The sequence below is a fragment of the Poecilia reticulata genome, chromosome 7, assembly GCF_904066995.2.
Source record: "Poecilia reticulata chromosome 7, P_reticulata-male-v2, whole genome shotgun sequence".
NCBI lineage: Eukaryota > Metazoa > Chordata > Actinopteri > Cyprinodontiformes > Poeciliidae > Poecilia > Poecilia reticulata.
Genome location: NC_088836.1, coordinates 17773789 through 17796893, shown reverse-complemented (window position 1 = coordinate 17796893; position 23105 = coordinate 17773789). Strand labels below are relative to the sequence as shown.

Below are 23105 nucleotides of genomic sequence, written 5' to 3'. Positions count from 1 at the left end.
CACACAATTCAGTCACCAACTTCTTCTTTTTTTTTTTTTTTTACAAAGGTTTTTGTAACACCTCACTGAGTTCTGGTGATAAAGTCATCTCTCCTTAGAACAGGAGACCTGAAGTAAAGAGCCACAAGAAATGTGATCTTAAGTAAAAAGCTGGTTATTAAAATTCTCCTTCACAGTATAGGAAGAGAAGCCTGACATGATTTATGACTTACCTGTTATCCTGCAAACCTTATTTCCCCTGAAACAGCCATCAACATCCCCCAAGTGGTCTTTAAATAGCTACAAGAGGCCAATATCATTAGATAAGCTTTATTGCCTTTCCCAAGAGTAATATTATCAAGTCACACTAGTGAGACTATAGTGCCAGTGTCCTGTAGTCATTGCTATCCCTGTTCTGAATGCCAAGCCGAGAACGTTCCCGCCGTCGCAGACAAACCATTAGACTCAGCAACTCGGAGACAATGTTGGGGCAACGAGGTGGTGGAGGAGAGGCAGAGCCGACTAAACGAGGACACAAGAGGGACATCAAACATCCGATGTGTTTGTTTTCCATTGCAGAGAGGAATCATTACATAAAAGAGGTAGGCCAACTTTTCTAGGGTAAAAATCAAGAGGAGCATGTCGGAACAGATGCAGATGATCGTCTGTCTTTTTTTTCCCCCCTACATAAATAGCATAAGAAACTTATAGAAACATAGTTGGAAAACAGCAGTTCTTATTTAGGGAAAAAAATGTCAAAGATGAAAGGTGTGCCATAACCTTTTTGCACGATTGCTCACATCCTAAAACTCATTCTTCCTTGAAGCATCTTTTGCCACCACATTTCAAGAGTTCCTCACATTAATCAAGTTTAATTTAAGCAATAAAGAAAAGTGAAATTCAGTCAAAAGGTGATTCAACACGTTGAACATGTTGAACACTTGTGCAATTGGGTTACTGCACTTTATTTATTTATTTTTTCTCCCAGCCAGATTTGTTTGGATTGAATTGTCTTCAGTCCATTTGTGTGGCTTTGTAACAGGGATTTGATCCGTTTTCATATCCACTCTAACTTCCAGGCTCCCGGCGCTGCATAATTTCCAGATCTTTCACCACACCTGCCATTGTGTCATGATGCAAAGGCAATACAGACGAATGTGTTGCTTCATTCCAGTTCGACTATTCATAACACAGACGGAGCAAACATTTGTTCGACATTATCACAATTATTTAGAACTGTGCCAGTCTTCTTTTTTCTTTTTTTTTTCTTTTTTTTGCTGTAGATCTTGTTCTCACTCTTGGCTCCGTCAGTGTCTCAAATCTGACAGTAAAAGAAGATTTATGAAAGTTACGTCAAGGCTGCAACGCATGTCAGTCTGGGCAGTCTTTGCCAAATGACAAGTCTGAGAATAGAGATCGGACTCCAGGATTACGTCCACATCAATGCATGCGCACGCATGCATGCTTGACGTCCAACACAGAACTTGGCCAAGCAAGCGGATTATAATATTTGGTTCGTTCCCTACTGGAAGACAAGAAGTGCAACACAGCGACAGGAAATAGGATAAGTCAAAATGGCTCACGTAGGGATGAAAACGTTACTTAGCGAGTCTTTTTTTGCAGCAGATGCTAATCTAAGCTGAGCCTTATCTCCCGTGATTCATCATCATTACCAGCTCCATCTGGTGCTCATCCCTCTGACCGCCTCTTTCCTCCTTCCTGCCTCTGATGCAGGTATTTGTCAGCGGGAATCGGCCTCGTCGAGGTGGTCGCAGCATCAGCCAAGCGATCTGTTTTGCACACACAGACACATGTATACACCTGCAGGCTAAGACAGAAGGACCTCACCTATCACTTGTCTGGTCGAAGCTTCAGAATGTTAAAAGTGTTTCTGCTCTGTCACTCACTGCTCGCGACCAGATAGCACACAAATACATAAGTCTGTGCCTGCATGTGTGCAGTTGGGTTAGTTTACCCCTCGGGGCCAACACAACCTTTGTCTTCTTGCTGTCTTTTTTTTTTTTTGTGGGGTAAAGTTGACAGGGGTGTAGGCCCGTGAGGTCAGGGGTCATAGAGTTTAGGTATATCTGCAGAGAGAGCCTTCAGCTGCGGCATAAATGACCATCTCTGATCCGGTGCCTGTTGACACCTTCTAAACACCCGCAGCTTGCGCTCTGGCTGGCCGGCGGTGAGGTGCAGTGATTTAGAAGAGCACCTGCTTGGCCGGGTTTAGATCTGGCACGCAATGAGTCAACCTTTCTCGTAATGCTGGAGCTGGAAGTGAGTTTCTGTCAAACAGAAAGGATCCAAGAAGATTAAATGGCAATGAGAAATGGCAAAGCAAGCAAGCAAGCAAGCGCCGCATGGATAGGCTGAAAATATGAATGTGTTTTCTGTTCCCAGCAGCACATTTTGTCCAATTCTCTCCACCGGAGCGTCAGTATTCTAATGCTGCTGCTGTTTTGTCTCACAAGATAACTGTAAAGCGTTTAGCTTCAGACTTTTCATAAATTGTTGTATAGTTTTCCTCAAGCAACCTCTTAATCATGGTAGATAACATGGTGGACTGTATGACGGTGAACTGGACAGGTTAGGCCTTTTTATCTGACTCTAGAGTTATGCCTTTCATTTAGACAAAAATAAAAACCTACAGCAGGCCAGTGATGACTTCAGGACTGTTGGAGGCTTGCTGTCTGAGTTCAGAGAGTACAGAGTATTTGTGTGGATGGTCAGAGGTGTCTTAATTGATTGACAGCACATATTACATTTTTATTTTGCATTTTACAGAAAGTTATGATAATCTCCTTCGGTTGTTGTCGTGTATTTTCATAAAAAATAATTACATTTAACATCTGTGTGCCCAGATATGTCAGAAAAACAGACGTGTCCTAGATTTTTCCCAGCTATATGATGGCGCTTGACTGTAAATCATAAAGAATTAGCTGGAAGCCTTTTAAGAAAAATAAAGTCATGCATCCTGATGATAAAGAATTGCAATCATTCACTAGAAAAACTGAAAGCACAGGCTTGTTTTTTTTTGTTTTGTTTTGGTTTTTTTTCAGCATCACCTAGCATAAGATATTTGCTGCATAAACAAACGTGTTCGTTTGCGGCGCAGATTTTCTGCTGCACGGGGTGTGGAGCCGCTGTGAGGCAAGGGCTTCATATGCATGCGATGGTGCTAGAGTGTTTATCTAACTCCCTGTGTGGGAATTTACAGACACACCTCACGAAGGCACAAACAACGGTGACCTAGAAAAATAGTCGAAATTCCAGCAACATACCAGAGAATCTAGGGGTTTGCGCTGACAATGCAGACGCGAGGCAGAGGTGTGGGAAACAGAGGAGATAGAGGGTCAGGGTCAGCTTGTGTAGGCCTCACAGACGCAGATACCAGTGAGTGATACCAGCTGACACGTTCTGATGCTGACACTAACAGCGATACCACGGCTACCTGAGTGACACTGATAGATAGCGCAGAGCCATCCCAGACTGCAAGCCAGAAGTGATTCTTATGAATTTTTAGAAAGCAATTCTGACATCTTCAAATGTTCTTCAGACTTCTACTGGTGGGGGGGAAAAACATAAAAAATACATTTGTTTTAAAATCACATCGACTTCAACCCCTGCGTGTGTGGTAAATAAGTCAAAAGCTTCTTCTGAGATGTCTACCTGCACCCAGACATAATTCACAATTGTGTATTTGTTGTTGCTTCAAGTAGACTAAATGGTGTTTATCGCATCACCGGAGCCAGTAAGCTACTCTCAGTCTCCGAGACTCCTCACCTTTGAAAACACAAACCGACCAAAGATACACACAGGCTCACTTGTGCGACAGATCTCGAACTCGTCCCACAAACAAACACACTCCATGTGGAATGCGGGAGGCTGTTTTGTTTGTGTTTCGAGGTGCAGCTTTCGCTGGTTTTTATTGCTTCGGAGTATGTATTTGGCATCGTAAAGCCTCGGGACGGTCCTTATGTCTTCCTGGTTTTTTTCACGTACAGCCAGGAGTAGTAACTGTTTCCTTTGACTATGCTTCGCGTTGCAACAGGCAGCAAGGCTGCACATCATGAGTAAGGACACGGTACAGTAGCCTGAGTCGCTCGGTAAACAGTGGTAAACATAGCGAGCGCTCGGAATGACACGGCCAAATCCCGCGTGAGAAAACATTTACACCGAGCTGCCACTGGAACAATATCATTTCAGTTTTACAATAAAGTACTGCGCTAACTAAAACAACAGAAGCGAACTCATCTGTCCCTCTGTGTTCAGAGAGACGTGTTTATGCTCCAGCCTCTCACTGTCTTTAGGAAATATAATTAAATCGTTGATAGTGGTGCTTTTGTAAACTTTTAGTTGTGTTCTAGGAGCTTCTAAGACCCAATGTGGAGCCCAGATCTCATGGATTCAGAATATTTGCAAAAGTAAGTCAGCAACTAGCTAAATTCTGTGTAATTTATTGGAATTGTATGTGATACACCAGCAGAAAATGGTGCATACTTGTGAAGTGCAAGAAAAATGATACACGGAAAGTCGGAAATTTGTTGTCTCCCTTCGCATTCAGCCCCTTTACTCTGATACACCTAAATAAATACAGTGCTACAATTCATCTTCAGCAGCCATCTAATTAGTAAATTCATGTGTAATTTAATCAAGAACTGTTCTGTGAAGGCCTCAGAGATTTCTTTGAGAACGTTACTGAACAAGCAACATCAGCAACTCTAAGGAACAAATATTAATACAAGAACTGTTAGTCGTGCACTTCATAAATATGTCCTTTTACACGCAAGTATAATTTGCTACATCTAGGTTGTGTCCGATATCCTTCTTGAAAAGAACTGAATCCAGAATCCAGAAATGATGCTAATTCTTTTGATTGCATGGTATTTTTTTGTTTTTTCAAACTGTGACTGAAAGCAAATACTGTAAACACTACAGAAAGTACTGTAAAAGTAAACCAACTTAAAATCACAAGATAAAAATGACAAAGTTAGAAAAATAATCTATCTTAGTAACGCAAGGGCTAATTCTTTAAACTGCATAGACAAGATGGCACAACCACGCAAATGACAGAAGTGCAAAACAAACACAAGAGAGAAGAGCTTCATGGAAAAGGGAAGCAAATGAACTGCAGCGGTGTCCCAATGTCTGAATGAACTGCGGCACTTCAATTACACTGCGTTGAACTGAGCAGTGGAGACATGCATTGTTTTGGCAATAACATTTTGCATCCAAGTTTCTTTCAGTTACTACAGCCAACTTCTGACACTGTTTTGATCCACCTCAGAAGGGAGATTTGCTCCTCTTGTGCAGAGAATGTGGAGGAGGGAGAAGCGTAGGTGTGCTTGCCAGATTGCACATATATGGCGCGAAAGCACTATAAATCACTCATGCGATATGTTTCGCGTGGTTTTAAGGCGCTGTGTTTGTGCAATGTTTATGCTGATTCAAAGATATTCCCATTCAAATGCAGATACGTCAGTTAAATTAACATTTCAGACTACTCGAAGCGAGGTTCTGTCAGCATAAAAGGTGAGGTACAGAAGACAATAGTCCCAACACTTAAATAAAACACAGAAGTCTATCTAGAGGGGTGAGCATGATTGGTTTCTGCATATTTTTGGGGGGGATTTGATATCCCAGATCGTTCTTATCTTCTAGGCTGCAGATCAGCGTTCCGTTTTTGTAGATAACGTTCCCTGATTCCTGACTGCGGCTTCCACCTGATCTCTGCCCACTCCAACAACGGAGCCGAGAATGTGATTAAACATGGTGAACTCAGACGAATACAGTATTTATTCAGGTTGGTACACATCAATAACCATAGAGTGCAAAACTAAAAAGGGGGGAAATATATATTTAGAATGGCTTTTGGCCAATCCAGATTCCCAACTTCAGGAGGCGAGTAAATAGAGATTTAAATCGGACACAATTATGTCAGTTTCGGAGTATTTTCACTCAGGTTGTTGGATTGTCCAAAAATTCCAATTCTGTCAAACACTTTTATGCTTAGCACAGACGGCTGGACTTGTGGTTGGAAAAAACAAAATACAGACTTTTTGCTTTGTAATTTAAAGTCAACATAATATGAACTACAGAGGACGAGGATAAACTGGGAGAGAACTGAGATAATTTAGAGTCCAACAAAAAGGTCCTAGTTCCCTAAAACGGCTATTTCAATGCATGAAATTTCCATGCATTGGAAATTTCAGGGGAGGAACACCAACTCGAAAATCCTACCCTAGCTCCCAAAAATGTTCCTTCACTGGAAACCCATCTAGAGAGAGAGTGGAGGAGAAAGGCAGACCATGACCAAGTGTTAACCAAGATAAACCAAATGTTGATTAAACAGATTAAAGAACCCAACACTTACATAAATGATCAAAAAAGGCAGCAAATGAATTGAAACACATGGCAAATAATGTAACACAAGAGGGATCAGGGGCCATGGGCACATGGTTGTAAATCAATAGGAGACTCCAGGGAGGAATGGCTGAAAACAGAGACCCGGTGACTACTAAGACAGGGAATGGGTGAGTCTGATTAAGAAAGTGAAAGATCTGTGTGGGCACCATGAGGCTATTTGGACACCAGAACGAATGACATGTTTAATGTAAATCAAAATAGCATTCCAGAAAATTATCTTAATGCCAGTTGTGAAGCATTTAGATTGAGGCGATATACTTTGGTAATGCTTTGTTGTAGCTCACCACCATTTAACCTACAGTATATTCTACCATGTACCAGCGGGTACCTGAGAAAAATATTAGACTATTAAAAAAAAAAAAACTATGTTAAAAGTGATAGAGAACTTGACCCTGCAACACAGTAACCCCAGACATAAAAGTAAATCCACTATTTACTGTAAAAACAAAAAAAAAATGTTGGATAAAATCCCAGATTTGATTTGAACTCGCTGAGATGATGTGAGGTGACCTGAGTGGGCTGAACATACAGGAAACCCCTCAGACATCTGAAAGTTGATACTGATGTGTGACAAACTTTCTCTCTCTAATGTCAAAGACAGTCCAAGTGGGTACCACTAGATTTTAAAGGTTAATGAACTCCAATTTGTTGGTCAGCTGGGTTTTCTTTTCATTTCATTTCGTTGCATGTAATTTCCTTCCCCAGGCATTAAAACAAGATTAGACGTGAAAATGATTAATTACTTAATTGCGTACCCTAATTTTGTTCACAAATGACATGTAGCACATAAATAGGACCGTTGCGTGTCTCATGTTGAGGTAAAATGCTGTTGCTTGAGATGATCTTGTTCTCTCTGGGCTCTTTCACTGTTCCGAAGTGACGCTCCCATTTTTATTATTGGCTCAGAGCGCCGCATCTGTCAAGTGTTTGAAATGGGATAGTTTGGACGAGAATAAACATCAGTCTAATGTGTTTATCAGACACCAAAGCACACACCAACAGCTGTTTATCCACCAGAGAACCCAATCACATACAACAACAACAACAGCCAGAGGAACATGCAATCTGATGGAGCCATACATTGAAAGGGAAGGTGAATTTGAAGGTGTTTCTTTTAATTATTATTATTATTATTATTATTGTTTCGCATGTGTGTGCTGGGCGGTTCTGGTGGTATAAGCCGCTGTAGAATGCTTTCCAATTCTCTAATTTAGACTAAAAAAGAGTGATGAAGTGAAAGGCATGCTTGAAAGATTTCCCACTTTTGATTTTTTAATTTTTTAAGTGAACTCAATTCCTCAGTATCAGACGTCTCACAAAGCTGCATGGAGCCTTTGCGCTTCACACAAGAAAGACATCACGGGACCTTCCTTCGCAGCCTCCATCCACCTCATTTTTTTTTGCTATCTAGTCCTGTGTGGGGTAAGTGGGGTAATATCGACAGTAGTTCACCAAAGGGAAGAAGCAGAGTACAGTCGCAAGCGGTTTTGAGAAAGAAGCGCCTTCCAGCTCAAGCAGACGGAAAACGTGAGTCTTTGTCCTCACACAAACTCAGCGAGGAGCTTCAGGAACGTGCCCCGCCAGATTTTATAAGTTACAGCTGTTAGACTTAGCACAAACTCTTTGGTTTCATCATTCTCACTTTCAGCCATCTGCGCGTCCTGCCAAAAATGCAAATATGCACCATAGGCGAGACAAACATGCACCTTTACCATCTGCATCCTGGTCGCCATCTTTCTCCCTTCAGCTCTCCTCTGTACATCCATCACACATACATCCTTATTTATGCATGTATGGGTCTAGAGTCACTGTTTCTCTTTTTCTTTGTGTTTTACACCACTTACACTTGTGTTTCTTGTTTGTAGTTTGGTATTAAGTATTTCTGTTTTCATTTCACCTATTTGATTTTTTTAATACGCTTGCATGTGCATTTTTTGTTATTCCTTACCCAACCTTTTGGTGGACAAAATTATGTAATCTATTGTGTTAGATTGCATGCTGACCTTGTATTAATTTGCTTGTTTGAGAACTGATAATTAAGTTAAAATAGCATGTGAATAGTTGTGTGTCTTTGATGGACTGGTGACCAGTTCCATGTGAACCTGGCCTGTTGCTCACTGACTGCAGGACAAATGCGCCAACGCAAACTCCTCCCATCAACTCTGCACCGGACAAAATGGTTACAGAAAATGATTGAGTAGATGTATGTTAGTTTGATCCCAGTTTCCTAAAACAAAAGAAAACAAGACGACGACTTAAAAAGAGACGTCACTGTTGAAATAAGACGTTACAAGGTAAATATGCGACATTCATTATTTCTGTACTTTTTTTTATTTTGTTTTTGACTTAAAACAACAGTTACCTTTTACCTGATAGACTTGATCTGTTTGTTGTGGTGACAACATTAAACAAAATGCTGTTTAACTCTGAGGGATTGTTAACTAAGTCACTTCCAGCAGCAATCTCTGCAACTGTCTGTAATTTCTTATTGCTAACACTGCAAACACCTCAAAATATCCTGATATGCTGCCCTCTACAAGATACCGCCCTGGGTGGTTGACCATGTCCCCCATATCAGAAACCGCCACTGCTTGGACTGATGTTAAGACACAGGAGTTGGAGTTGTGCACCACGTTTTCCCTTGACTATTTCTAAGACTCTCCTTGGGTGTGAGAAATGTGAGTGGAGTTTGACCACTTCACAAGTGTCTGGATTCAGCCGTGAGTGAGATGCGAGAGGCATCTGGCTCGCGATTGGACGAGACAAGTCCACTTCAGCGAACTCAATGGGACACTTCAGTACACGCGAGCTGTCTGGTGGCCTATCTTGGCTGAAAGATAACGCAACAAAACTGCGTTTGATGCAGATGCACTAATCTAAGTCGGTCGTCTCCACGCTAAGTACGACCATTTAGACCTGAGATACTGTATTCAGGAACAGGAGATCGTTCCAGTGCATATTTGTGTGTGCAGTGGCTGTACTAGCAGCGACAGAGACAGATGAGGTGTCTGAGAGGGACAGATGGCCTTATAACCGGCCTCCACTCACTCATTGACTGAGATAAAGTGCAGCATTCACTCGCACACCTCCGCATGGACACGCACGCACACACACACACACACACACACACACACACACACACACACACACACACACACACACACGCACACGCACACACACACACACACATTATCAAAGATCGTCTTACCAGTTTTGCAAAAGAAACGTGAAGGAAAGGCCGGAGTTAAAATTCACATGCGTTGACATTCTCAAACAAAAACAGGACAGAAAAAAAAGATGGTATTTATTGTATTCAAATTGAAAAAGTAAAACAATACCTCTCCCCGATATTGTCGCCACAATGGACTTTCACCAGAGAATTGCACTCAGTTAAGGTGAGCTTTTGCTCCCAGGTCTCGGTGTTTCCGGATGACCTCAGTGGCCCGGGCAGCCTGTCTACTAGAGAGTCGGGGCTATTAGACCATCAGAAAGTGGGAGCATCCCCTCTTGCTATGGTGATAAGATCAAGGCATTCCGACAGCCAAAGCGGTCATTACCCTGTGCTTTAGCCCGTAATGCACCTCCATTTAAACACCCCGTTTCCATGGTGCTGCAGCTGTGGCCGTTTAAGCCATTTATTGGTCCCTGCGGATCGCCAACGCACATGCACAAAAACGCACAAACGCATGGATGTTTTATTAAATGAATATGTACATATGTACAGTGCCATCAAAGCGACACAAGCTCCGCCTGCGGGGCGTTCGTGTGGGGTCTGAGGTTGTGCCTGAGTCCCATTAAGACCATTAAGTAAGGAAATCTTAATGAGTTAGCCAGTGGACAGAGTTTAGCTTTAATCTCAGATGTGGTCAAACACATTGACAGAAAGACAGAAACACACAAACAGATCCACATACAGCGTAAACAAACACCTCCGCTTGTTCGGAAGATTTTCTGTCAAACAAACCCAGGCCGAGGAGTTTTGAAGCCACACTTGGCCAAGAAGACTTATTCTATCTACTTAGGTTCTATAAAATTACATTTGTGTTCATTTCACGTTATTTTTAATCTTCAAGTCTGTAGTTTATTAGGTTTTATGACCTACGCTTCATTTGATCGTACCTATTTCTTGTTTTTGATGTAACTCCTGTTTGTTTAATAAGTGTGATGTAAATAAAGTTGACATCAACATTTGTCCTTGAACATAAATCATGTCATTTATCATTGACATATCATTTATTGGTAGTGTTTTATAGCTATGTCAGCAGTGTTCAACCCATTATTTTATTGTTTTGGAGATTAGACTCACTGTTATGATAAAATTGTAATCTGTCTACTGAGCAGATGCATGAAAGTTTTGACTCTATTGGGTCTTAAAGAGCAATAATAAAAAAAGGTATAAAACCATAGTATCCAAACTTATGTATGCATCCTAATTGTTGCAGTTTTTAGTTAACATTTTTCCCCGTGCATGCTTGTTTTCAATTGATTTACACAATATATGGGTTTCATGAAAGCTGAAACAAAGTTTGAAATCAATTACTATTCTAAACTAATGTCTTAAATCACGTGACAACTTGACAATTTGAGTACATTTTTAATATTCACTTCAAATAACATATCTTATATATCTGCTTTAAAAACTAATGTTGAGCTTAAATGTTTCAAATGTTGACATAAAAACAACATGTTAGTGGTTATTTTACATTATTTCTGGAATAAACAAAGGACAAAATGTTATCATTTGAGAGCATATCAAACCAACATTTTTTTTAATTAGAGTTCAGAAACTTCAACTTTCTCTGTGAGGTTTGTTACCTTTTTAAGTAAAATTTGTTTTCTGTCTTATACAAACAAATTAATTTGAGCCAAAGTGTTCAGGACGTTATAAAATATGCTATGAAGTAGCTTAAATTGATTTAACTTTGGACAGAATACACCTATGATGTCGTAAAAACACTTGACATTGACATTTCTGTCATACGGCATAACGGTTGTTTAGGGGAACAATCAAGATCTTATGACCTCTGAAAAACTGGTATAATTGGTAACCAGAGCTCACAATCTTTCTGTTGTCACAGCACAAAGCAAGAAACTTCATCTGACAAAGAAGACTCTCAGCACAATGTGAGCATAGACATAGCAATTGCGTCACAAATCAACAACAGGTTGCTTATTTTACAGTTTGTTGAACTTGTTTTATTTATAAGAGGAGGGGGACGTTAGGGGCTAGAAAACAAGCAGGGCCTGCTTCTTCTGCACATGCTGAGGAAAAATGAGTCTGTGTTTCCCTCTAGTGGAGAAATAGAAAACAAGCACAAGTCAAACTGCAGTTTTTAATTGCAGAGGAAATCTTGTGCCGAAGATGTTTTTTGAAGCATACCAAACACAATGAAAAATTTAGCTTCTTTTTTAGCTTCTCAAAATGCATAGACTTAATAGACAGACATGAATGAAAGTAATATGACAGCTTATTAGGGTCATTAAAAGTAGACTAAAAAGAAAGAGTACATTTCTGTCAAGAAACTCAGAAATTTTGGTATTAATCTCAAAGATTTTCTAGAAAAAAACCCAGACATTTCTGAGCTTCAAAAGTAAAAAAATAAAATAATAATAATAATAATAATAATAATAATAATAATAATAATAATAATAATAATAATAATACATTTACCTGAAGGTATAACTCCAAAATTTCCACATTACTTATTTTAATACATTTATTTCTATGCAATGTTTTTTCAAAGTAGCCTAAAGCGAAAGTAAAATAGGTGTAGAAAACAATGATGGAAATAAAAAAATATTTTTTATTTCTAAATAAAAAATATTTTTTATTTAGAAATACTTAATCTCTATTCAGTGACATATTGTAATATGTAAAAATCAATGTTTTACTTTCTTTACCCACCAGATATTTGACTTGGTCTTTTTGAAATAAAGCAAAGAGTGATTCATTTGCTCTCTATTGTAACCATCAGGCCCAAGATGGGTTTTTACAATAGATTCTGGTTGGTTTTCTTTCAAATAACCCAAAGCCGTGTTGTGTTCAGGAGCTGATTGATTCGTTGCACCACTTTATTCTAAGAAATATTTTATTCTATTTTTTATTTGTGTTATGTAAAGCTAAAATATTCAGAGAACCTGAATTTTGGATTTTTAAAACGCCTCATAAGTCATTTGACATCTATGAATCTCAAAATCTATCTATTTATATGGATTTGATTGATAGATTATATTCTAGTTGCTGACGTGGTCACAGGCGTTTAATTTATTACTTTATGTATGACTTTACAGTGCTGTTTACAAAGTTAGGTTTCGTTTCTCCGCAATGTGAAAGTGTTTGGGTGTGCCTGTTTTAACATTAGGCCTCGCCCTGTTCTTTAATAGTCGTTCTGTGCCGTTGGACTCACCCGGATACCGCCCGTGTGGAATGTCAATGAACAACAGAGCGAACAAACCTCTCTGGGTTTTTCACCAGGTTTCAATTCTACGAATTCATCTACATCCGTATACAGAGAGACTCAGTGGACGTTCTGGACTTATTTTGTGTTAGCTTGATCAGCCATCATGGTTAAAATGAGCTTACGCGCACTTTGCCAAATCGGACTGGACTTTTTCGAGTTTCTAGACGAGACCAATCGAACGTCCATAACGGACAGGCTCCAGCTGAGAGACATTTATAATGACGAGTTCCGGAGAAGGTGAGCACATAAACCCCATACACACATACGCTCTATTAATTCACGGAGATTAGACTTTTATTTTGTTTTTATTTTATTTATGTATTTATTTGTTCCTTTGTAGGACCCCAGGAACCAAAGATCCAAACTTTGGTTCAGTGCTTCACGCTCTCAAAGTGTGTAATAAAATAACCAGACGGAAAGACAACATACGCTTCACACCAGCGGTTTGTAAATTTGTCTGTTGGCATGTATGCCTTTTTTTTTTTTTTTTTTTTGCCAAGTTGAAAATGAAATATTTAAAGACGTTTAATTTTAAATTTACAAACTGAATGGTTTAATGGTTTCATAGTGGCGCGAGGTTGAGGCCAAAAGTTTGAGCATTCATTGTAATTTTTTAGCGTAATAACAGACTTACAGAGTTCTATTTAGATATATGTAAGAACTATGACATTTACAACGTAAGAATAACAACACTGTGCAATTACTAAAAGAAAAAGTACCATGCGTAGATTAGAAAATTAGCTGATCCAACTAATTTAGAAATGAAAAATTGTACAAGATGTGCATAGAAACGGCGCCCGACTATTTACAAAGAAAGAGAAACTTTTGTGCAAACAACAGGGTTTTACAAATAACAACACAAATTTTATTGAAATTAGAAAGGACTATAAATTCTTACCTGTGCTGGGAGAAAGAGTCTGCAGTGACGCTCCTCTGTGCACCTTATCTAGCTGCTTATCTGACTGCTTCCTCACCGCAGTGAGAGGAAGCTGCTGCTTCAACAAACAGCATTAAAGAAGATGGCTCAAAAAATGCCATCATGTATTATTATTATTATTTTACATGTAAAAAGTTTTCTTTTGATTGGTCTAATATACTAAGATGGCAATGCTGTATTTAGAGTATTCACTTTACACACTGCAGTTAGCATATTTTACTTGAAGATGCAAAAATCTCTAAATGTAAAGCCTGCATCCAACCAGAACCAGTGTTTTAGTGTTTTATTGCCTCTCACGTAGGTAATAGCTGTGTCTCATTGTTACCATAAAAAAAAAACAAAAGAAAAACAGTTGACTAAATCTCTGCAGGTCAGAGATCAGTACCTGGACCAGTGGCACACACCCAGGACCCATCAGCCTCAACCCACCTGGAGCAGGCGGGCGAGCCTTGAGCCCGGACTTGACTTCAGCTCTGCAGACGACGCAGAGACAGGAGTCAGAGCTCGGAGGAAGCTGGCCAGTAATCTGATGAGCAAACTGAGAGTGGAAGGGTAACTGGACAAAGTTCTCCTCTTGCATTTTTGTGAATGTTCCTTTTTCTTCTGCTTCCTTTTTAATACTTTCCATATCTCAGTCCTCACAAATCCTTTTACTACTTTGCTTGGCAGAGTAGTAAAGTTGTATCTAAACGAGGAAACAAAGTAAAATGAAATCCCTGCTGTCAGGGCAGACATCCTTACTAAACTCTGAGTAATCTAGTGAACACCCTGCTGTCTCTTGTACAGTTATTTTCTAACCTTTGCTCGTTTTGGATCCTCAGATATCTCTCCATGTTGATCACTGATAAACACGGAATCAGTATCACTGCGGACTCTCCTTTCGAGAATGGCAAACTGGTCCTGTGTGTACAAAACACATTGGAGGTATGAATGCTTCTTGACCGCTGTCCTTGTCTGGCTAGCATCTAATCTATTGACATTTCATAATTCCAAATACCTTTCATTTTTATTTTTTACTAGTATGTGGTCAAGCTGAATGTGAAAAACACTGGATCTCAGTCTGTGTATTTCACCTACTATACTCCGCTGCACTGGCTCCGGTACCTTAGTCTGTCTGATGAAAAAAGCGTAACCAAGCGGAGTCCCTTGTTTCTGAATCCAGGTGAAGTTTTCAAACAAGTTTATTTTTATTTACATAAATGATTAAAAAAAATTAAAAAAAAACACATAAAGGGTGTAACAAAACCGGTTACCTATTTTGCTCTGTTCTCAGGTGACAGCTATGAAATAGAGGTCCGCTTCCGCTGTGAACTGGTCGGTTTTTTCCCGGCTACGCTGGCATTTGAATTCAAACCAGACCTGGAACCCACCACCACTGCTTTCCACATTGTGCGCATCATCGAGGCCCAGTGCATAACTTCGTTAGGACTGGAGCTCGCTCCCGTGGCTCCCTACAAGCCTCGCTCCCTCCCAGCGTTCACCCCTGACCTTATGTGCAACATCATTGACGGGCTGCCACCAGAGGGGTACGAACCTTTATCCGGCTTATTGTTACTAAATATATATTTATGTGAACGCCCCAAAAATTGATAGATTTTTTTTTTTTGAAAGATATCAAAATATTTTATAAAAGTTAGGTTAAAGAAGAAGAAATTATTGCGAACTATTGCTTGGATTAGTCACTCTCTGAGTTGAGAATGTGTAAGAAACCTTAAATTAAAAAAAACACAACTTGTATTTGCATTTTGTGATGTCCTTGCAGGGAGAAAATAATAGCATGATCGCATTATCTCTGTACATTTTAGCATGAGGCCAAAAGTGGAGAGTTTTAATAAGGACTGTGATTATTATGAAAATATATATGTTGGTTTATGTTGTACCTGAAATGTGGAGAGAAAAAATCCTGACAGAATTGAATCACCGTGGATCCACACTGACTAGGATGCAGCAAATGCTCTTTTTTAAGATAGCATTTCTGCTTTGTTCCCAACTTGACCAAATTTTGTCTATTTTTTTTTTCTTTGTTCCCCTAACAGGCTCTCTGTTATGCAGCTGAGATATGTGGTTGAGTTAAAACAGTATCGTATTCCACCGTACATGGACCAGCTCATCAGTCAGCTGAAGCAGCGCTATGTCTTCAGTGAGAAAAAGTAAATTGGCCCGAGACTGAGCACTAAAAAAAAGTAAACAAAGGTATTGGTTAAAATGTGTCCAACCGTTTATTTTTTATTTGTTCATTTTTTTATTTGAAGGAAGGTTTTGGAGAGTCCTTTGAGTTGGGAGAATTACACCGAGAAGTTCCAGACGCTGCTGTACCTGGAGGAACTTCAGATGGAGTTCGACATCAGGAGATACAACATTCCAAACGAAGGCACAGAGTTCGCTCAGCTAAAAAGAGACACACACAACCCAAGACTTCTTGTTCTGGAGGTATGACTGCGATCCAGTTGCTGGGATCAGATGTAATAGAAAATTGTACTGCCTCTGAAGAAAAGGGTTGTAATTTGTACGTTTGAGCTTCCAACGTCTGTCAGTCTTGGCCAGAATTCTCTTGCAAAAGAGATTTTTAATCTCAATGAGTTTGTCCAGGTGAAATAAAGGTTAACAAAAAAAAACGCTCATGGTCCTGACTGGTGTTAAGTCATGTTTATGACAGTATCGTCATGTCAGTTTTTAAATAAAGTGTTTCCGAAAATGTTAGCCTTGTTAAATCGGCAGCAATGTGCAGAAACCGTATGTTGCCACTTAAATGAACTAACTTTATTCTCTTAGTCAACTTTAGTTTAATTCAACAAAATCAGTGAAATGTGACTTTTTGTTCTCCTCCCAGGTGCCCGGTGTCTCCGAGAACCGTCCCTCTGTGCTGCGGGGGGATTCGCTGCTGGTGTACCCCCAGGGAGAAAAGGAAGTGAAGTATCGTGGTTATGTGCACAGCGTGCAGCTGGACAGCGTCAAACTGGGCTTCGCCTCGGAGTAAGACTGAGACGCTCAGTAACAACACAAAGACGAGCAGCAGTCCGCGACTCTGACTGAGCTTCCTCTCTCTGTTTCATCGCAGATTGCTGAATCGATACATGAAGGGTAAAGACTTCAGCTTGATTGAAGGGATAAAGTTCAACGTTGAGTTCAACTTCAACCGCCTGACTGTGCGTCTCCAGCACAGAGCTGCAGAATTCGCAAGGACCCACAAACTGAGCAGTGTGTTGTTTCCTGCTGCACCCCCGACGCCACGCGAGAAACCCGACCTCCCCACACTCAAGTAAGTATCTCTATATGCATAACTCTTTTTTTCCCCCTTAGTTTGCACCAAAGACACACGTTTCAGCTTAAGCATGCTGTGAACTTAAGGTTCAGCCTCAATGATGTTACACTAAATAAAAGATAAGTGGGGACAGACATTAAGGAGGTATTTTAAAGGATACGTCCTCCATGATACTGCAGAATAGTCTCAACAGACAGTGTTGACGCAGGTTAATCATTTCTACACCAACAATCAGGGGTCTCCTTGAACACAATATCAGGCATGGGAGAATGTCTGTTCCTCAAGGTAAGAATCAGTCTGCTTGTGCTCACTATGAGAGAGGAGGTCAAAAACAGGCTGTGTGGATGAGGTCAAGCTGCTGTTACTGCACTAAGAACACAATTCCTTTCCTTTTTCTGTTTCCCCGACAGACTGTTTGATTATCAGCTGGAGAAAAACCCAGAGCAGTATCAAGCTGTGCAGCACATTGTTGCCGGTTCCTCCAGACCTGCGCCGTATCTTGTGTTTGGCCCACCAGGAACAGGTGAAACAAACAAGTCGAAATGTGTTTGTGTAATTCATTTCTATGTTGTGATAAAAAAAAAGAAACAGATTGAAATTACAGTACATGGAGGTAACTGATGAAGCAGTTGTCATTTCTGCTGACATGTTGAAATGCTTAAGGGCAATGATCTTTATGCCATGCTAACAAAAGATTCTGCATATAATCATGCAAGCTCCTTCCATACATAATGGAAATAATGTATATAAAAGACCTTCACGACACTTGCCTGTATACTCCCAATATTTTATTGCAGGAATCATGTTATGTTAACTGAATACAATTAGGGTAAAGCAGAAACAAAACGGTGTGGAACGTAAAGAAATGTGAAAACCTGAAGTTGCTATTCTGCCGCTGCTTCATTTCAGCATACTGAGGCATTTGCAGCTTCAGTATGCTCCTTCACTCGTTTTTGTTTTTGTTTTTTTTTTAAATATCATTTTAAATTTCACGGCCCGTTAAGGTAAAACTGTCACTTTGGTGGAGGCCATCAAGCAGATCGAGAAGACCCAGACGTTCTGCCACATCCTGGCCTGCGCTCCCTCCAACAGCGCCGCTGATCTGTTGTGCAGCAAGATTCGCGTGCATGTAGACGAGCACAAAGTCTACCGAGTGTACGCCAGCAGCCGGGACCCAAAACTCGTCCCTGAGCACCTGAAGGTCAGCGCTGACTGGCAGTTTAACTCACTCACTTATTTTTTGTTGAACATCTCATTCTTGGCCAAAAATCAACATTTAGAATCGTTCCTGCAGCTTTTCACTTGTTCTGTCTTTGACCGCATACTGTTGACGCCACTGCATTCATATATGTTTGTGGTTGTGTTGCTCCACAGGGTTGCTCTAACCTCCTAGGAGATTCTTATATTTTTCCTGCAAAAGAGGAGCTGATGGAGTTTAAAATTATTGTCACCACCCTGCTAACTGCTGGAAGGTAGAGAATAACTTTCAGAACTAAATATTTTTCTAATATGCACTTTTTCTGGCAATATTCTAACAAAAAGTCACCCACATTTAACGTCACAAATGGACAATGTGATTTATGTATTCGACAATGTGATTTTCTGCCTGTTTCAATATCGCAGGTTTGTGTCAGGTGACATTCGTCCTGGACATTTCACTCACATTTTTGTGGACGAGGCTGGACACGCCGTGGAGACGGAGTGTTTGGTCCCCCTGGCAGGTAACAGAGCACAGTCTGGAGAGTTTTCTTTATCGGGATTTTGTTTTATTGATGGTTCTTTTAACGTGTTTTGCTTTTTTTTTCTCTGTCACATAGGATTGCTAAACTCTGAGACTGGACAGCTTGTCCTAGCTGGAGACCCCAAGCAGCTTGGACCCATCCTCAGGTCTCCTTTTGCTCTGAAATACGAAATGGGTAAGAAGTGGAGATGGACTGATCAGAGGTTTTGTGGTCAATATCCAATCACCGATTATGTAAAGCCCTGACTTACTAATATCAATTTCTCTAAAAAACTAAATGCTTTTTTTATACTTTCTTCCCATATTGAAATCTAACATTCTTAACAAAATGTATGAAGCAAAAAAAAAAAAGTATTTTTCAAAACTGCCCAAAAGTTACAGAGTTTCTAACTTGTTTATTGTATTTATTTATTTTAATTGCACAAATGTAGAAGTTAGCATTTTGCTTCAAAATCAATAAGAACTTTGGATTATTTAAATTTGGAAAATACACACCTTTCAAATGTTATGGCAAATTTAGAAAATACATTTCAAAACAAAGACAGCTGAAAGAGACACTCTACATCATCTTATAGTAAGGATTAACAAAGTTATCAAAATGAATGCTGCACATGTCAGGCATCAGTAGACCTGTACATTAACTAGGACACTTCCAACAGATTGCCAAAAGGATGAAGCTGAGCAATTTAGGTGTAATATGTTCAGCATCCTGACAAGTTTGATCTCTCACAACATTCAAAAGTAGCAATCTGAAGAAACAGCCGGCATGCTAGTGAGTTCACCAGTTATTTCTGGTTCCAGTAACCACTTAATTTACTCAGCATCTCCTGTAGAAACAGCTGGGGATTTTTTTTTAAAGCAACATTTCAGACGACTTTCACTCTAAAATAAAGCTTTCCTTTACTCTGAAATATATTGTTTGAAATACCGTGCCGTCTGCAGGGATGTCCCTCTTGGAGCGCTTGATGACCAATTTCCCTCTTTACCTGAAGAATGACGGCGTCTACGACAACTGCTACGTGACCAAGCTGCTGCGCAACTACAGGTGAGTCACAACGCGACGCTTAATGTGACAGAAAGAATCTGCGCTCGTTTTCAGAAGAGACCTTCTAATGCGTCTCTTTCAGGTCGCATCCTGCCATTCTCAAGATTCCCAATGAGCTCTTCTACGAAGGAGAGCTGCAGGCGTGTGCCGAGGAGTATTCACGCAACTTCTACTGCAGATGGGAACACCTTCCAAAGCCGGTATTTATTCACACAGAGCGAAGGGCATTCAGAAGCAGCTGAATTAGAAATCAAACTTTTCTGCCAGACGTCACAAAGTCGTTGCCTGACTTAGCGATTTCGTGATGCTGTTGTTCAACTTGAATTCTTGTATTGTGGTCTCGGGACCAGGGAAAAAGTTTGTTTCTGACTTCTGATTGGATAGAATAGAAATCCATCCATCTTCTTTCACCCTTGTCCCTCAGTGGGGTCGGGAGGGTTGCTGGTGCCCATCTCCAGCTAACATTCTGGGCGAGAGGCAGGGTACACCCTGGACAGGTCGCCAGTCTGTTGCAGGGCAACACAGAGACACACAGGACACACAACCATGCACACCTAGGGGCAATTTGGAAAGGCCAATTAACCTGACAGTCATGTTTTTGGACTGTGGGAGGAAACCGGAGTACCTGGAGAAAACCCACGCATGCACAGGGAGAACATGCAAACTCCATGCAGAAAGACCGGGGCTGGGAATTGTACCCAGAACCTTCGTGCTGCAAGGCAACAGCTCTACCAACTGCGCCACTGTGCAGCCCTAGAATAGAAATATATATTAAATAATAAATATATATGGTAACAATTCTGTTCATAGGCAAGTTCAATACCAGTAATCCCTTCCCAAAAATCCACTAAATGTATCAAACTATTACATTTTAATTCTGAGTCCGAAAACATATAAAGATAGCATGTTCATCATTCACTTCATTTTGAATTTAGAGAAAAGAGAGGAACTTACAGATGAAGAAAAATATTCAAATTTGTATATTATCACAAAAATCTGCAGAAGAGAAATGTTTTACTCCAAGTGCCACACATTCACAGCTGGGTGGTGCTACACTATGGTTTATGAACACAGCTGATGCTAAAGCTCACCACTCCCTCATAAGAGGAGATTAAAAAAAAGTGAGATAAAAAAAAAGACATGAATATTGATACTGTCATCAGAAGAAGTATTTCAATTATGTGTTCAACTTGCACTTTACAGACTAAGTTAGATTCAAACTACCTCTATCAGGATGAAAACTAGCTTGAATAGAATATAATAAATGGTTTGTTTTGCTTGGATTGATGCAGATGGACTTATGAATCAAACGTTTGTGGTAAAATAGAAAGTTCCTTCCTACCAAAATACCGCGTTTCACTGACTGAAGTGTTTTCATTTAGAAGCTATGTGGAAACTGAGCTTCTTGTAATCTTGGTTTCCACCAGGGATTCAGGTTATTTTAACAGTTTTTTTTTTTTTGTGTGTATCTTTCAGGGCTTCCCAGTGATTTTTCATGGGGTTGCTGGTATTGATACTCGTGAATCCACCAGCCCTTCGTTCTTCAATGTTGCTGAAGTGGAGGTGTTAATGGACTACGTGAGAAAACTGCTGCAGTCGCAAGGGAAGAAAGGGGTGGCTAAAATTGCTCCCAAAGACATAGGCATCATCGCCCCCTACAGGAAGCAGGTGTGAATTGTTTCCAAAGACAATCGATGATGACCGCTTGATTTCTAGAACATAAATGGGCCGTTCTAAAATGAACGCCTGTCCAGCGTTGTAAACACTGAATGGTTCTGCTGTTTTATTTCTTTGTATAACACAGGTTCAGAAAATCCGACAAGCCTTGGAAAAAGTTGGGAAGGACTTAAAATGTAAAGACATGAGCAATCTGAAGGTAACAATTTTTCCCTCCACGATGTGAGGAGATTAAGGGTTAACTGGAGCTTTAAAAGTGTGTTCAGACATTCAGTACTGAGTTTTTTTAAAAGGGGGGGGTAAAGTTCCAGGAGGCATCCTGACCGGACGCCAGAGCCACCTTAACTGGCTGCTTATGATGCGGAGCGGCTACAAAAGCACATAAGAGAATAATTTCTATTAAAAACAGCTATTGATCCAGTCAGTGATACTGGTTCGCTGTTAGTTTAAATTGTGTGTGTGTGTGTGTGTGTGTGTGTGTGTGTGTGTGTGTGTGTGTGTCAGGTTGGTTCAGTGGAGGAGTTCCAAGGCCAGGAGAGGAGAGTAATCCTGGTGTCCGCTGTTAGAAGCAGTCCCAACTACATGGACTTTGACAAAAAGTTCAGCCTGGGCTTCATCAAGAATGAGAAGGTAACTAAAACACACACACACTCGCCTCAAATGCCTGCATGTCGTCCTGACTCTTTGTTTGTCCAGAGGTTCAACGTGGCTGTGACTCGAGCCAAAGCTCTGCTGATCGTGGTGGGAAACCCCCTGATGTTGAGCGCAGACCGTATCTGGGCCAGGTACGTCTCTCAGTCTCACATTACAGAAGCTAAATCATAGATTATATTGAATAAAATTTATTTATCCCCCCCGTCTCTTCGCTGCAGCTTCATCGAGTACTGCAAGGATGAGGGAGGCTACAGCGGTTTCTCGCATGCTGAGGAAGACGAGGAGATGATCGTGACCAAACTGTCTGAACTCTTCATCAGCATCAAGGCTGAAAGTAAAACACGTTTCATCTGTAATTTTAAATTAAAGAGCTGTGTTATTATTTAAACATTACTTCTGAATGTTTCTCCATCGCAGTTCAGTCTACTGAGAGTGTTGTTCAACAGCAACTGGATCCCGAGTGGAGGAATGACATGTGAGCAGCAGGGAGAGAGAGACGACTACCTGGGAAACTTGAAGAACATCAATGCATTACAAATGTCCAGGATAAAAATTACTGTGCAATATTGATCAGAAACAATGTCAGCATTCAAGTGATATTATCCAGAAGCATATTTTGAAGATCAACATTTAGCCAAAGACAAGAGGACAGAGGAATTGTACCAATAAGAGCTCAACTGCTAACCACTGCAAAGATGAGCTTCTGATTACATCATGACGACGACTAAAGAGTTGCATGAAATTCAGGGACTTTCTCAGGTTTGATCTGTTTAACTTAATCACTGTTTTTTTTAAATTGAGAAAATTTTTGTCAAATCACTGTTGAACTTTTAAAAAAACCTATATTTACTAAATTAACTTGATGCACTGTGTTTAATAAAAAGTACTATGTGAAACATGAAATTGAATTCTCACCAAGT

General features: G+C 40.2%; 1 protein-coding gene across 1 annotated transcript; it reads left to right on the top strand.

Moving 5' to 3' along the window:
• The first annotated feature begins 12733 nt into the window (after positions 1 to 12733).
• Positions 12734 to 23088, top strand: LOC103467400 (putative helicase mov-10-B.1). Its single transcript, XM_008413742.3, has 23 exons — positions 12734 to 13106; positions 13210 to 13312; positions 14177 to 14358; positions 14628 to 14730; positions 14827 to 14968; positions 15080 to 15332; positions 15843 to 15956; positions 16059 to 16236; positions 16637 to 16779; positions 16865 to 17065; positions 17479 to 17591; positions 18073 to 18269; positions 18443 to 18540; positions 18692 to 18789; positions 18886 to 18984; positions 19752 to 19854; positions 19937 to 20054; positions 21331 to 21522; positions 21659 to 21730; positions 22036 to 22161; positions 22228 to 22316; positions 22404 to 22519; positions 22603 to 23088. The coding sequence occupies exons 1-23, from the start codon at positions 12973 to 12975 to the stop codon at positions 22662 to 22664; spliced, it is 3036 nt and encodes a 1011-aa protein (XP_008411964.1). The 5' UTR covers positions 12734 to 12972; the 3' UTR covers positions 22665 to 23088.
• Positions 23089 to 23105: the final 17 nt, after the last annotated feature.

Bases quoted from the DNA above. Each gene is read 5' to 3' on its own strand.
- LOC103467400 (XM_008413742.3), top strand. From the start codon at position 12,973: ATGGTTAAAATGAGCTTACGCGCACTTTGCCAAATCGGACTGGACTTT. The intron at 14,969-15,079 runs GTGAAGTTTTCA...CTCTGTTCTCAG, and splicing joins TCCCTTGTTTCTGAATCCAG to GTGACAGCTATGAAATAGAG. The intron at 18,541-18,691 runs GTAGAGAATAAC...TCAATATCGCAG, and splicing joins ACCCTGCTAACTGCTGGAAG to GTTTGTGTCAGGTGACATTC.